The sequence below is a fragment of the Mirounga leonina genome, unplaced genomic scaffold, assembly GCF_011800145.1.
Source record: "Mirounga leonina isolate KUSES-001 unplaced genomic scaffold, KU_Mleo_1.0 Mir_172, whole genome shotgun sequence".
Lineage (NCBI taxonomy): Eukaryota > Metazoa > Chordata > Mammalia > Carnivora > Phocidae > Mirounga > Mirounga leonina.
In genome coordinates this window covers 7,979,648-7,996,049 of record NW_023270442.1, presented here as the reverse complement: position 1 = coordinate 7,996,049, position 16,402 = coordinate 7,979,648, and the positions used below count along the sequence as shown (strand labels likewise).

At 43.9% G+C, this 16,402-nt stretch overlaps 1 protein-coding gene and 2 long non-coding RNA genes across 3 annotated transcripts in view; 1 reads left to right on the top strand and 2 right to left on the bottom strand.

The window, feature by feature from the left end:
- Positions 1-1,109: 1,109 nt before the first annotated feature.
- On the bottom strand, positions 1,110-2,715 carry LOC118018876. Its single transcript, XR_004681507.1, has 2 exons — positions 1,934-2,715; positions 1,110-1,837 (listed from the first exon to the last, which is right to left on the bottom strand). It is a non-coding gene; the product is annotated as an uncharacterized LOC118018876 (long non-coding RNA).
- Positions 2,716-3,913: 1,198 nt separating this feature from the next.
- LOC118018799 lies at positions 3,914-10,811 on the bottom strand. The gene is made up of 3 exons (XR_004681487.1): positions 10,725-10,811; positions 4,654-4,716; positions 3,914-4,443 (listed from the first exon to the last, which is right to left on the bottom strand). It is a non-coding gene; the product is annotated as an uncharacterized LOC118018799 (long non-coding RNA).
- Positions 9,679-16,402, top strand: part of ADAMTS5 (ADAM metallopeptidase with thrombospondin type 1 motif 5) — a 43,736-nt gene continuing 37,012 nt past the window's right edge. The window contains exon 1 of the mRNA XM_035017537.1: positions 9,679-11,573. Within this exon, the coding sequence (XP_034873428.1) occupies positions 10,458-11,573 (1,116 nt within the window). The 5' untranslated portion in view covers positions 9,679-10,457. The remainder of the gene's footprint in view (positions 11,574-16,402) is intronic.

The following is a 16,402-nucleotide window of genomic DNA, read 5'->3' as shown; positions in this document are numbered from 1 at the left end:
TCCTACAATTAAGAATTCCTCATATCAGTGAGATCATATGATACATATCTTTCTCTGTTTGACTTATTTCACTCATGGACCTATATTTAAAAAGAATTACAAACAAGATATTTACCAATCCTGCTCCACACAACTTTGAGCACAGAGAACTCTGCCCCATCAAAAAAAAAAAAAAATGTTCATATTAATTATTCCCAACAGGGAAATCTGACCAATCCAGATTGGTCAAACCAGCTTGCTTTTTCATTTACCTATTAGCTGATCCTCTCTTTTTGTCTGGGGAGAAGTCAGTAGAGATGTAAAGTAACCAACAGTGTCCTTCGATTTATATCCGAGAGCAGCATATTTCTCAATTTAATGAGTGTGTGACATGTCTGGAGAGCTTCTGAAAAAGCAGGTCCAATGGGTCTGGGGCAAGGCCTGAGATTCTGCATTTCTAAAAGCTCCCAAGGCATGAAGACATGGGTTTCAAGTACCAAGTTCCTGGAGTAGTGTTTTTCAAATCCTTTCGGGAGATCCCCAAGATCAAAATTATTTTTATACTAATATAAAGGCATTTCACTGGAGTTTTCCAGAAGGTACATGACATATGATGTTACAGTAATTGAATACAGAAGCAGATATGAGAATCCAAATATAGTCTATAGAGAGATTTGCAGAAATATAAAACAATATCACTCACTTTACTAAATGTTTTTCATTTTGGAGAATATAGTTATTTTTCAAAAACAATACATTACCTAAATCAGCATTGAATAGGTTTATTGTTGTTATTAGTAAATGAATCAACAAATACTTATTTTTAAGGTCTCATTTCTATTATCATAACTATTAGTAGATATAACCACATATTGAGGACTGCTCATAAGCCAAATATTTAGAGGTTCTCAGTAATTTTTAAAGGGATAGCAGGGTCCAAAATACCTGAGATCCACTGCTTTATAAAGGGTGGAAATTTATTTTCCCTGTTTCAGCAGAAAAATTAAGAAAGAGAAAGCATCCTACTCCATCCTATGAAGAAAACATTGAGAACCTACACATTTTAAAATCCTACCTTAGCACAAAGTACTTGTGGACATTTTTGAAGGAAAAAAATAAAAGACTTTGGCCATGCCTTATACGCTTTTTAATGGAATGTCAATAAACATTCAAGGAGTTCTTATTCAAGTCCCTTAAGGTTGGGAAATGACAGAACAGGAAAACAAGTGAGTCTTAATCCCAAAATATGCTACATTGCCACAAAAGTAGATGAGTCAGTTTATCCTTGGCCTCTTTAAATTCCCATGTTTTCTTACCCATCTCGTGGATGAGCATTTGGGAAGGTATTTTCCTTATTGCACATATTATTTCTTCTTACAAGCTTCTCTTCAAAACATCTGTGGGGCAGTGAGTGAAATAATGCATTTGTTGACTTCACATGTAGCAAAAAATACAATGATTCTGGAAGTTTCAAACCAACATTTTACCCCAGGCATGTTTAATCCAACTGCCGGTGTTTTGTGTTCACCACCTGTAGTTTATAGAAAAGTTTGCACTCTCTTGCCTTTCCCTTCAACCTCACTTTATTGGCGATTCACTGTGGTGTACTTTTTGTGCATAAAAACACATTTTGCCATCTTGCAACTTTTTTCAAATGTTTATCTCACTGGTGAGTAAACTCTGCATTGCACTAACCACCTAGAGGTTCCGACTCATCTACCTCCTTTTCTTATGCCTCCAGGCAGCAGAGGTGAAACTGTTCACGTGGTAGATCCGAGCCACCACTGGATTCTCCTTTCAACTGTTTCCATCTTCTTTTCTGTCTTAAAGCACAGGCTTACTTATGTTCTTGTCACTCCTACCGACAAAAATAACAGTTAACCTCCTTTGAACAAAAAGTTGTAGGTTTGTTTCATTGGTTTTGACTTCAAGCAACAGAAATGTATTCTCTCACCTTCTGGAAACTAGAAGTCCAAAATCAAAGTGTAAGCAAGGCCACACTCTCTCTGGAGGTACTAGGGGAGAATCCCTCCTTGCTTCTTCCTGGCTTCTCCTGATTCCTTGGCCTTCCTTGGTTTGAGCTGTTGTGTCTCTCCAGCCTCTGTATCATCTCCACACGGCCATCTTCCCTCTGTGTGTGTGTGTGTGTGTGTGTATCTGCGATTTTTTAGGACACCAGTCATTGGATTTAGAGCCTTGCCTAATCCCAGGATGACCTCATTTTTACTAATTATATCTGCAAAAACCCTATTTCCGGATAAGGTCACATTGTGAGGTTTTACATGGTTCCTTCTGAAGAAACAAAGAGTTGTGATTTTAGTTTTTGCTCAATCTCTTTACGTTAGTTGCTTGCTACGTGATAATGAGTATTCAAAACGAAATAAACAAGACACAGAACCAGAAATGCCAAAGAGCTGTATAAGATGACCACATTTCAAATTATGAATTGGTGTGTACTATATACATAAATTCTTCAGGGAACTACCCAGTGATTGGAAATGTGAATACCATATCCACTAATCTTAAGGGTCTGATAGATTACATCATGTGGTGGGAAACACAAGAGTCATTGAATCCTCCCTCAAGTACCGACAACTACCTGAATTCTCGTCTGGATTTAGGGGTCTAGAATGCAAAAATTTCTATTAAGCTGAGTTAGAATCATGGTTCTTTTCATGAACTATAATTCTTTCTCTCTTCCTTCCACTCAGGCCAAGATCGTGAAGAATAAACAAGAATTATATTATTATTATTATTATTATTATTATTATTATTATTATTGCTTTGTCTCTCCTCACTTAAATCCTGTGGGATTAAATGAGATTGATTTAACTGAAATCAGTTAAGCACAGGTCTGTTTTGGAGGTGCTGGAGGCATGTGTAAATGAGGGTAGCAGTCCTCACACTCTGTGACTGAGTGTGACATGTGTCAGAAGGGACAAAAAGACAAGCACATTAACAACTTTAATACTGTCAGGAGTATAAACACAAGAGGACATGAATGAGAAAGATACATTGGTTGTTTTCTGAAATTTCTGTAGGGTTCATGTGTGGAATATAGGTGGGAAGCTTTCTCTTGCTATACCTGGCAGTTTCCCTCTGTGAATGCCTCCATCTTATTTAGTCTTAATCTGCACTGTTTTCCTTCTTCAACTTTTTTAAAAGAAAGCCACTTTATCTGCTAACAGATGAAATGAAATAATGATAATGCAATTAATGCTTTGGCAGAAATAAATGAAAATCTGAAATGCAGAAAACAAATGCTAGAGGTTATATAATTACTTGTAAATATGTATTTAGTAATTCACATCCAACTACTTGTAATTAATTCTAAAGTTATGTGTCAAAAGAACCCTTTCAGATGCCACTCAACAGAGTCACCTAAAACATTTGGGCTTAAACTGACATGGGCCATCAAAGATCTGATAACCTTTGTGGGCAGATCTGGTGAGTGATGTGGGAAACAAAGGTAAAAGAAAAACCGAATTTCTTTACCACTTACAGCCCAATGACAAGTCCTTGAAATAGGCAGAGTGACCTTCCTCTAGAAACTCAGCTGCCTCGATGTTAATACTTTGCTAAAGGCAGAAGACAATTCTGGTCTGGCCCCTCCCCCCCAATCCTGTAAGTCTACTTTAACATATAAAAATTCCTTTTGAAACTTCCTTTATCTCTAAACCCCCACAAGATACATGTTGGCAATCATCCCCCGAGCATATGGCCCACCGATATACATCTGAAGGGTCTCATGACTATGGTTTTATTAGACAGTAATAAATGACCTTTTCCCAACAATAGCTAGCCCCCTCAAGGTCCTGGAAAACTTGCTTCCAAAACTCCTTAGAGACTTACACTATCCCTAAGCCCCTCCCAACTTGAAAATATATAATGGGCCACTACTCATCATCCCAGTGCAGCTCTTTCTACCCATGGGTCCTGTCCCCACGCTTTAATAAAATCACCTTTTTGCACCAAAGATGTCTCAAGAATTCTTTCTTGGCCGTCAGCTTCAAACCTTAACATCTTTTCTACATCAGTGAGGACTCCCTTTAGGGGATGATTTTGAACACAGATTTGAATGTTATGAGTACAACTTCATCCTTTCCTACCCAGATCTGTTCTCTAAAAATTTGATATTCGACATGCCTGAAGGACAAGAGGAATCTCGGTTTTATCACGCACCTGGACTGGAAAGGGGATGGATGGATTGGAAGAGGATCCCGAAATGAGAAAAAGAGAGAAGCAAAAGCAAGAATCTGGCTTTGGGGAAGAATGCAGGAAAACGCGGTCAAAGATGAGTTCCTTGAACTAGAAATCAATCAAATTCTACTTCCCTGTCTCTTCCAGCTGCCTCAAGCTCATCTGCTCATATTTTCAAAGATCAGAGATAGCAATTGTGTTGGGACTCTGGGGTGTTCCAGCTACTGGTGAAAGGAAGTTTCCCACAGGCTCAAGTCTGGTTGTCTGGAAAGAGAAAAGGGAGAGAGTTGGTGGTGATTGACATGGAAGAAGTATCCTCCCTGGGACTTAGAATCACATCTTCATTCAGGCAGTAAGTAATGGTGGCGTTCTCGCTTGGTGTTTCCAAAATGATTCTGGGGATGGGAAGTGGGGTATAGGAAGAGCAACACCTCCTAAGTAAAAGAAAGTAAGTAAAAATTTCAATGCTTTTACCTGAACCCCTGTCTTCCTGGAGGATCATCTGCTCTTCCATCTGTTAGTGCCTGACTGGGAAAGCTGTGTGTTAGAGAGATACGTATTAGTCCATGGACAGTCATGAAAAAATGATACTGGGTATCTTTCTTAAACCACTGAAGAGACTTGCAGTGACCTCAGCATCGTGAGTGGGCGGTAAGCTTATTGACTACACGTTTCCTGTTTCTATTTCCTGCCTGCCCAGGGGGAGTGAGGCAGTAACCAATTGGTGTTTATCAACTTTGTTTAGATTAACGGGTCAGTGTCTTACTTTACTGACCAGAATAAGGCAAAAACATTAACACAGAGAGATTGAGTAGTGTTGAGGAAGACTGTGATACTCGGGAGCTTGAGTAAGGTGTTGTTACCATGAAACCTTAACTTAAAAAAACAATTAATTGTTGCTATGAAACAACAACTCCTACCAGTGCAATTACTACTCATTATGGAATTCGAAATCTTTGCTTGAATTTGCCATCATGAAGGAAAAAATAAAAACCTCAAGTGTTTCAAATTACTCTAGGCTGGAAATTCCTGATTTTCCATGTGTTTCCACTAAGGTTTGATTTTGAGATGATTTCCGGAAAATAAAGGGGGAAAAAAAAAAGAACCTGGGTAACTCATAAAAGCAAGTAATATGCGCATAATTGTGTGAGAAAAGCTAAAACAACATTTCACAGCTGGTCAGCATAAAAACTGACTTGTCGGTTTTACTTTACAGATAGCACCTGTATGTCTTAAATAATACACATGTACATTATTCATTTGAAGACTTTTATACAGAATAAACTTTCTGTGTATAAGAAAAATAAAAATCTATCTTTTCAAAAATTTATTTTTCATAATATTAAGTAAAACTGACTCTGAAGTGTATGCTATCCATCATAACAGAGAGAATGCTGTGTAATACGTCCTAGGCAGATAGCAGAGACAACAGTTTTAAGTTTTATCAGGAATTGAAGTAAATTTCGCTACAAAAAAAAAATATATATCTACTATGCCTGTCTCAAGAAAGTTTTCTTTGCAAAGGGCAAAGAGAAGTTGGTGTCATACCCTGTCTTATTATTCCAGCTTTATTCTCAGGACTTTCTATGCACAGGTCAGTGCAGCCTAGAGGGGAAACTGAGTTAGGGGTGACTGTGTGTGCGTGCATGCATATGTTGATGTGTGTTATGTGTCCAATGTGTGCGAGATTGTACAGGTGGATTGGTGTGTCCAGGTGCATGTTAGACCATTGTGGGAAATAAGATTTGTGGAAGGAGGTAAAGGGTTGGGAAAGGAGAGAAGGACTGATCAGGTAGAGTTTCATCCTCTAAAAACTTAGGATTCATATCAAAGCTAACATAGTAAATACATTCCTTTCCATATTCCCAAAGTTTACTCTTTGGTTTTGTTTTGCTTTGTGTTAAGAACATTTAACACAGAAGTATACCCTCAATACATTTTTAAGTGTACAATACAGTATTGTGAACCGTAGGCACGATGTCAACGATGTACAGCAGATCTCTAGAACTTATTCATGTGGCAGAACTGAAACTCTGTACTCTTTGAACAGCAATTCCCATTTCCCCCTTCCCCCTCTGGCAACCACCAATCTGCTCTCCACTTCTATGAGTTTGACGATTTTATAGACGATAACATGGATGAACGTGGAGAACATTCTGCTAAGAGAAATAAGCCTGTCACAAAGAAACCAATACAGCATAATTGCACTGCACGAGGTGACTAAAATAAAGTCTAGTTCTGAAGCAAGTCTTCTGAGAACTAGAACTTGCAAAGCTGAGTAGCGCCTGAGGGAGGGCTGGCCCGTTGTCTTTAAGGCATTCCTAAAGGGCCTTAACCCCCAGGGGGTGGAGGGAAGGTTCTGCTCCCTGCACCCACCATCAGGCCTCAGAGGGAGATGATACTAAGGAAGCTCAAAATTCAGCAAGGCCAGGGGTAGGGATCTTGATGAGGGAAAGGAAAATTATTGCACGGAGTTGAGAGGCTGTGATTCTCCTCCATGGGAGGTAAGGACCAGGTGTTTGGTTAGAGTGGAACGTTTTATTATCAGTTATTTCCTCAGTAAAATCATAGATGGGGAGGGGGAGGAAATGACACTTTAACAAATGGAAATTTGAGCAAATACTACTTAGGAGGATACACAAACCCTATGGACTGAAGCTGTCCTGGAAATACATCACTCAGAACACCTGTAGTTCTTCTCTTGCTCTTTTCCCTCCCTATTTGTATTTTCCAGCTTGTACTCCCAACTATCTCCTGGTAGGATTGGTTCCATCTCTGAACTGTGAGCTGCTCTGAACGTTAGTCATGGCTTATTCATGTTTATGTGCCTCCAGAGACCTTCACACAGCAGGGCCGCCAGCCCTTAACAGATATTTGTTAAACTGGATAGATTTTAAGAGGTGTCGTAGATTGAACACCAATGGAGGGAGTAAAGTCTTAAGGATTCAGGCAAGCTGGCCGCTAGTGGACTTTTTATCCATGGGCAATCAATTTGGTCTCTATTCTTAGCTTCTCATTGGTAGATGGAGGAAGTTGCCTTACATGATCTCCAAGATAACTTCCTACTCAACTGTCTGGCATAGAAAGTCTCGCTTCCTTTTCGGAAATGTAAAACTATATATCAGGTGTGATCACATCCTCCATAAATGCAGGAAAAAGTTCTCATGAAAAATGCACAAATAAAACTGTTTTTTGGAATTATGGAAGACTGAAGTGGCAATTAGTCCACTTAAACATGACTGCTAATATACTTTAGCTTTCTACTGTAAAAAGAAAATAAAAACTTGGACGACTCTCATCCAGTGCAAATTACTTCCTTGGACTGACAAGACATTCATTGTTCTGGAACACAGCACTTCATCCTAATCCACTAGGGTAATATCTGAAAAGTATTACCAAATGAACTTCCTAAAGTATCCAAGTTACTCTCACAGAAAAATAAAAATTATACCCAAGTAGAAATTTTCTGAATATGTAAGAATTTACTTATTATATTTATAAGCTGTATAAGTGCCTTTCTTTGTGAATCCTCATGTTTGGAGCTTTATCTGCTTCTGTCCTGTTCTCCAATATAGTTACATTTGAATAATCTGAGTACAAATGTCATTATATAATTAAATTTAGAGGCATAAAATCCAGACGCATGATTCACTGAGAAATATAGTGGTTTTGAAAAAGGAGAAAAACTTTCACTAAGAAGAAAATTCATCTGGAGTTTGCTCTCCATAGACACAAGGACCACAAGGCTTTAAGGTTACTGGAAGGACAAAGAAGACTACTGGAATCTAGATTCTCCTTCTTTAAATCCTCATCCTGAACATCTCTGGTTCCTCACAACATTCAACTAGTAGAACTGGCTTTGGGCAACTGACCACTTGGAGACTGAGGGATTGTGGAATAAGAAGGGGATGATGGCCTTAAGCAACAGCAATTTCCTGCCAAGTCTGGAGGTAGTTCAGAATCCACTAGGGGTTGTTGGGTGGTCCCCAGTCTCAACAATCATTTCATTTATGCAAGTGAACTAATTCTCAGGATATGTTTCACTCTGCCTCCTAGATGACTGACTCCAGAGGGTTCTCTAGGCACTGGCCAATAGGCTTCATTGCTGGACAATTCTGAGATTCCCACCTGGGGCTCACCACCAGCCTGAGAACCTCGAATCACCCCAGGACCCTCTGATTCTCACCCTGAAAAAGTGATCAGGTCTCTTAGCAAGGATCTGGGAAAAACCACCTGCAGCTTAGGATCCACAGAGGCACCCCTGCTCTCCTTCGCATCTTTGTAAATTAAAGGTAAGAAAGACAGAACTGTGCTAATCATTCCGAATTCATTTTTACTGATGTATTCACTAATTAGCCCTGAAGAATGAAGGAGGGTGGGAGGTGCTCTTGCAGTGACAATGCCACTCATCTACTAATAAGCACCGACCGGAACCCCCTGTGCCCCAGTCCCTTTTTTTTTTTTTTTTTTTTTCTTTTCCTAACAGGAATTTCTGAGAATGATAGTAAATCAAGGCCTGGAGCCATGAGTGGTTGTTTTCGGGTATCTAATTCTCATTTAAGCAGGAGGAAGAAGAGAAAGTGTAGGCACAAATTTTGCAAATCTCACGGAAAAAAAAAAGAAAAAGCTCAATTTTCTGCCACAGTTAACACTTTCTCGCCCTGCCTTCTTAAAGCAAAGCGAAGGAAGTTCCAGTCACCCGGGATTAAGGGACAGATTGCGGGCACCGATGAAAGGCGCGCGGAGAAGGGGGAGCCCTGGGCTCGCACACAAAGGAGCGGAGTTCCCAGGCGGCTGGCGGCCCTGCCCCGGGCACCGCAGCACTCAGGGCGCAGCGGCGCGCCAGGAAGCGCCTGCGGCTCCCCGGCTGCCCGGCCCCTCTGCTGGTGGCTGGGAGAAGTTAGTCACCCGGAGCCCGAACCCGACGAGCGTCCCAGCGGGCAGAGGCCGGGGAGTGAGGGGGGAGGAAACCCGGTACCCGGGCGGCTGGGAGGAGGCGAGAAGAGCGCGGGGCGAGGGGGCGCACGGGAAGCCCAAAGCCCTCGGCTGGTGGACGGAGTTGCAAGGTCTTCGAGACCGGAGCGCACGGGCGTGCGAAGAGGAAAAACTTGCGCAGGAACTTCCTACCGAGGGAAAGAAAAGCAGGAGAGAAGGAGGCAGGGAGAGACTTGAAATGTCTCAGTAACTTTAAAAACACACCAAAACACCCCTTGCAAGAGATGAGGTAAGCCGGGGTTAACCAACCCCGATTGGTTGTGAAATATCAGACAAACCCGGAGCCACTGTGGCTTTAAATGAGGCCAAGTTAATCTGTTTTTCTTACCCCAATACTTTCTTTTTTTTTTTTTTTTTCCCCTCGCCCTCGCTCCCTCCCTCGTCCCTCCTTCCACCTCGCCGGGTCCTTCTCGGTCTCCCTTTCCTAGATCACCCCCCTCGCCCGCCCTCCCCCATCTGATTAGGCGCGGACCGGGAAGGGTGGGAGGGGTGGGGGAAGCTCTCCCTTTAAGAGGCAGCTTGCAGTGACGAATTGTTGAAATTGCCATTGCAGGATGGCATGCCGCTATAAATTCATTGTTCCACCTCCTCGCATCTTCACAGCGCTCGCGCTGCTCTCGGCGCTCGCAGCGGCCGACTGGGGATGACCGCGGGCAGGAAGACACTGCATCCGAAGGAGCACGGACGCGCCGCTTCACTGGCTCCCCGCAGGCCGCCCCTTGCACTTTTTGTTTTAATTTTATGGCTTTTTTTCTCTCTTTCTTCCCTCCCTCCTGGTTCCAGTAGAGTCAAGGAAACCCACAAAATAAGAAAGGAAGTGGGCTCCAGAGCTTGGAACCCCCGCCGCCGGCGGGTCCAGAGCAGCAAGGGGCGGGAGGCAGCGCGCACCGGTTGCCCGCCTGGTGCGCGGCACCATCCTTACTTTTCTTCGTGCCGCGATAGTGGTTGCACTTGGGGTTGGATTTAGGTGGTGGTTGTTGTTGTTTTCCCCCTTTCCTCGTATTCGCGGAACCTCCACAACCCGGCTTTTCTCTTCTTAATTTTTCCCCCTTTTTTTCCGGAGCACGAATCCAAACATTTTCCAAACCAACAAAGAAAAGTTCGCACGCTGGCACTGAGGCTGGGACAGGCTGGCGCTGCCGCCGGGTCCCCCTCCTTCCGACACTTGACTCAACCTTGCAAGCGTGTGTGTGCCCCCACCTCCCGCCCCGGTAACTTCCATAGCGAATAACAAATACCCACAAAGTCCCCGTCGCGCAGCCCCTCCCTGCGGGCAGCGCACTATGCTGCTCGGGTGGGCGTCCCTGCTGCTGTGCGCGCTCCGCCTGCCCCAGGTCGCGGTCGGCCCCGCCGCGGCACCTGCCCAGGATAAAGCCGGGCAGCCTTGGGCTGCTGCAGCGGCCGCCCAGCCCCGCCGGCGGCAGGGGGAGGAGGTGCAGGAGCGGGCCGAGCCTCCGGGCCACCCGCACCCCCTGGCGCCGCAGCGCAGGAGCAGCGGGCTGGTGCAGAACGTCGACCAGATCTACTCCGGCGGCGGCAAGGTGGGCTACCTCGTCTACGCGGGCGGCCGGAGGTTCCTGCTGGACCTGGAGCGGGATGGTTCGGTGGGCGCCGCCGGCTTTGTGCCTTCAGGAAGCGGGCCGAGGGCGACCCGGCGCCACGGGGACCACTGCTTCTACCGCGGTACGGTGGACGGCAGCCCACGCTCCCTGGCTGTCTTTGACCTCTGCGGTGGTCTCGACGGCTTCTTCGCGGTTAAGCACGCGCGCTACACCCTGAAGCCGCTGTTGCGCGGGCCCTGGGCCGGGGCCGGGGCCGAGGCCGAGGCCGGGCGAGTGTACGGGGATGGGTCCTCGCGGATCCTGCACGTCTATACCCGCGAGGGCTTCAGCTTTGAGGCCTTGCCGCCGCGCACTAGCTGCGAGACTCCCGCGTCCCCGCCAGGGCCTCGCGAGCGCCCCCCGGCGCACAGCAGCGCAGACGGACGCTGGGCGCTGGCCCCGCAGTTCCTGGACCAGTCAGCTCCCTCCTCCGACGGGGGCCAGGGACCCCAGACGTGGTGGCGGCGGCGGCGCCGCTCCATCTCCCGGGCGCGCCAGGTGGAGCTTCTCCTGGTGGCTGACGCGTCCATGGCGCGCCTGTATGGCCGGGGCCTGCAGCATTACCTGCTGACCCTGGCCTCCATCGCCAACAGGCTGTACAGCCATGCCAGCATCGAGAACCACATCCGCCTGGCCGTGGTGAAGGTGGTGGTGCTGGGTGACAAGGACAAGAGCCTGGAGGTGAGCAAGAATGCGGCCACCACGCTCAAGAACTTTTGCAAGTGGCAGCACCAGCACAACCAGCTGGGGGATGACCATGAGGAGCACTACGACGCGGCCATCCTGTTTACGAGAGAGGTAAGTCCAACCTGCCTGGGTGGTCCAGGCGCTGGTGCAAGGAGGTAGGTGGAGGTCCAGCCTTGCTCACGGCCTCGCTTCTCGCACAGACCTTCTGCCACTACGGATGTGCTTCACTGCTCCTTGCAGGAAACCCAGCCAGCCTTCAGCCCTGCTCCGGTAGTCAGGGTCTCCCAGCAGCAATTCCTGCCTTAAAGGACTAGCCGTGCACTGACAATCCATCTATCAGGCAGGATGTCTCTAGTCTGAGACATGGTGTCCTAGATGCACAAACGGATAAGAAGGGACTGGAATGCTTGGGAAAAGGTACATAGCTAAATGGGAAGTGGGGGAAAGCAAGTTTGTCTTTGGAATGGAAGATATCTCTCTCTCTCTCTCTCCCCCTTCCTTTCTTTCTTGTTTTTGTGGGGGAGATCATCTACTTGCCAGTGAACCTCAATATACAACTTTGTCCAACCTAATGGGAAGGATTTTGTTGGTTCATTCGTTGTAGTCACTTTTATCCACACCTTTCCTTTGTAAAGGTCCATACCTTCTTCCTTGAACCACTTCTGTGACATAAGTTGAGGAAAAACTTTCCAAAGGAAGGACTCTTTTTCCTAGTCTGGCTTTTTAATGGAGTTCTTACATGTCCACCTGGTGGAATTTCAGTTTCCGGGAAGGAAGGAATTCAGGAGGGCAGGGAGGTAGGGAGGATATGGAAACCTAATCCTGTCTGGTTCCTTAGCAACTCCTCTGCCTAGCCCTCCAATGCACCACAAGCATGGTTGGTCCCTCCAGAGCTGCCAGGGAAGGGTCACATCCAGCTTGCATGTTTGGGCTTTGGATGAATATGTTTCTGAAGCCCCAGTGTGGAAAGATCTGGGCAAAGAGTCAAGACATGAGGAAGGAATGTTTGCCCAGGATTTCCCTCTTTTGAGGAAGATGGTTACAGGAAGGGAAAAAAACTGATCTTTATAGGCCCAGAGGTTCTGGGAAGAGCACAATATCTATTTGCTCAATCGTTCCATCACCACGCTAAGTGTGACTTTCAGACACAGAGTCTGGGCTGGTTTGGAGCCTTGGCTTGCTCAGAGCTCTGAGCCTACTTCATGACTCTCCTCTGATTGGCAGCTTTAAGTCATGCCTCTCGGAAACCTGGTAAGAGCTGCCTTTTAAAGCTCATTCTTTATTTTATTATTATTATTATTATTATTATTATTATTGTAGTGTTTGGGATCCACCCAGGGTAGCTGAAGGATTCTGAAATTTTGAGGTATCATGCAAAAGCATGGTATGAAAGGGGGCAACCAGAGCTAGGATAGGAAATGCACTGATGGCTTGCAGAAAGCTTCAGAATCACACAGCCCCACTACCTAATTCTTTGTTTTTACTGAGGCACCGCTGGTATGAAGGAAAAGTGTCGATAAATTTGGAATGGAGGAACACTTGTGGTCCATGGGGTAGACATAAATGTAAACCACATGTAAACAAGGGTGCCAGAGGGCAACAGTTTAGGAAGAACCTGCCAGCCCACGATGCTAGGCATGATGGAAAATCTGCCTTCTCATTAAGTGATCTAAAAACCATCCTTTAATTTCTCTGCGCTACATAAATCTTTGACGTGGAAGAACATTTGTTTTGTAGCCTTCCATATGAAGTAGAATTCTCCTGTAAAACTATCCCTTTCTTATTTGGTTTCCAAGTCTTTTTCTTTCTTTCTTTCTTTTTGGTAAGCAATTTTCCACGTCTGGATTTCTTGCTTTGCTGCATCACAAGAAGCTGCCAAGAAGAAGGCTTCAGAGAGTTTGTGGAAGGAAGTTCTCTAAAGACAGAGGAAAAAATACTTTCGTAAGCACACTACTCCAAAGAGTAGGTCATTTTAATAGTTCAGTTTCATTTTTGAATACAAATGCACATTCCGCAACTTTTAAGACAAATTAAAATTCATAGAAGGCCCCATTCCTCCCTACCTCCTGCCCCATCATTTTCCTAACTGCTTCCCAGAAAAAAAGCAAAACTAGTCAGTGGTTCTGAATGATCTGTCTGTTGCTTTTTCTGGATTTGTGGTTTTTTTTGGATAGCTAGCAATTCTTATTTTCCAAGCTTTGAAACATATCAGTACATTTTAAGTAGATAAAAGCAAGGGAGAAAGAAATTAATGGTCTATCTTAATAAGTATTATAATAACATACATTTTCCAAAGTAGTCTGCACATGGAAAATATTTTACATGGGCCCTCCCTGGCCTCCCTGCCAAGCAGAAGGATACTTTTGGTAAAGCAAATCTCATTTAGCTTGCGGCTGGCCCTCTGGTATATACATCTAACTTGAAGGGAACCAAATATTTGAAAAAGCATGTGTATGGTGAATATATATACTTAGTTTAAAAGAATGCTGTTAATTAGGGGGCTGAGAAAAATATTACAAGACCCTTTTGCGGCATTCATTAAGAGTACTTCAAAATGTAAAGTTAAACTCCATCTAATACTTCAGACTGTGGAAAATGAGAGGACTAGAGCAGAAATAATCTGAGCTCTTCTACCATAGAAATCAGATATCTTAAGACCTAAAAAAAAAAAATGCTCATGACTATTTTTTTCTTCAATGAGAAATACCCTGAGTTGGCACCAGGATCCTACTTTTACAACTCTGTTTTGAATGTAAGAAGTACGTTGCTTAGCAGCCAGACGCCAAGCCATCAAATCCATGTTTTGATGGGCTCCGAGCACTGTTCAAATTTTGTGTCCAGATGTCTTCTCTTAAATTGCTTGTTTTTCAGGCATGAAGCAAATGTGTGAGGATATGTTTTCCACCCCTGTTTACTAGCCCAGGCCACCTTGAACGTTGTGTCTGGGAGTCAGCAGAATAGTGCTAGTAATTCTTTTATCAAACTAACACACTTCACCAAACCCCAGCACTCTAATTAGAGAAACTTAGCACCAGCCAATTTTCTGGAATAGGAGCCGTTTTCATTCTGAAATAGCACTCATGCTGGAATTCACACCACTTCTGCCATCAAACAGCAGAAATCTGATCTCAGGATTTAATTTTGCTTTCCAGAATCCTTTCCTTGTCCCTGGCTTCCTGTTTTATTTTAAAATAGGTTCTTCAAAGACATACTCTTAAACCCAGTTTGGAGATCACGCATTCTTCTTTAGAAACAAAAGCTCTACCTGGCGGATGACAAAATTGGAGACTGTTTAATGTCCCCTCATCCCAAACCTCACATGGATCAAAAGCATTGGACTGAAAATGAACCAGCTACAGACTATGCAAAATACAAGGTCTACTCACTTTCATTAACTATGACTGTGCCAGTTAATAGGCAATTGTCTCTAACACCTCTCTTTATGTTCTGCCTCTCTTTATGTTCTGGACCCCACAGAGAGCATTTCTCCTCTACCAGCCAGCGCTTTGTTAGGTTGTGACAATAGAGAGCCCTGAAGGGGGAGACCAGAAGCTAGGAGGAAGAAGAAGGATGTACTGCTTCTTATTTGCTTGCTGACTGGATTGGCTAATCCACTTGCATATTTGAGTTCAAATCCCGTTTAAAGTCTGAAGTGAACTCTTAGCCAGGATTCCTAGCCTATAGATCAATCCCAATCAATAAAAATCTAAATAACTCAGAAACGGGAAGACTGGGAGCAGATTAAACAGCTCTAGTTGACATTTTAAAAACATGTGAATTGCAAGTTGCTAAGCGAATAGATCTTAAAGGTTCTCATCACAAGAAAAAAATTGTAACTATGCATAGTGATGGATATTAAATAGACTTATTGTGGTGATCATTTTACCACATAGACATATATCAAATCATCATGTTGTGCCTAAAACTAATATAATAAGTCAATTGCATCTCAATGGATAAGTGAAGAATATTCTGAAAAATCTAATGTCCACTACAGACAATATACCACAACGCACAGGATGTATGTCATTATCGTCTCTCTCTCTCTCTCACACTTTTGGCGCATAGCTAGGAGTGCCACCTATGTGTGAGGCACTCATTTATGCCGCTGAAGGCAGCAAGACAGAATATACCTGTTCCCTGCACCACGCCTCGTCACTAGGGGAAAGGAAGCAGATACATGCAAGAGTCTCTCTAATATTAGGAAAACTGGGGTAAATGTTGTGACTAAGTTATAAACAAAGTCTGTGAAAAGAGAGGGAGGAGTAATCAATTCTGCCAATGGATCTTTATATAGGCTTCGCTACAGATGTACAATTGAATTAGCACTCAAAGGATGGATAGCTTTTATTTGGATTCAGCCAGCTTTTACTGAGCATTTCTTAGGTACTATCCGTAATCATAAACCACTTTACAATTAATCCAGTCTATTATCTGCATCCATACTATCATCGTAATGGGACAGATAAGGACATTCGTGAAAAGAGATAGTCTTCTAGAGTAATAACTGCCAAATGGCAGAGAGAGAACTAGTCTTGTCTAGTGCTCTCTAAACAAAATATTATAACCTAATTTATTCAGACAGAATAATAAACAGAGAGGGATTCAGAAATTTGAAATGTGACCCCTTTCACAAGAATCTGTTCCAGGAAACAGGCAAGGAAATGGATAATTGTTTTTGTTTTGTTTTTTTTTTTAAAGATTTTATTTATTTATTTGAGAGAGAGAATGAGAGAGAGAGAGAGCACATGAGAGGGGGGAGGGTCAGAGGGAGAAGCAGACTCCCTGCCGAGCAGGGAGCCCGATGCGGGACTCGATCCCGGGACTCCAGGATCATGACCTGAGCCGAAGGCAGTCGCTTAACCAACTGAGCCACCCAGGCGCCCCGGAAATGGATAATTGTTATATAGCATGATGATTTTTATGATACATGTGGTCAT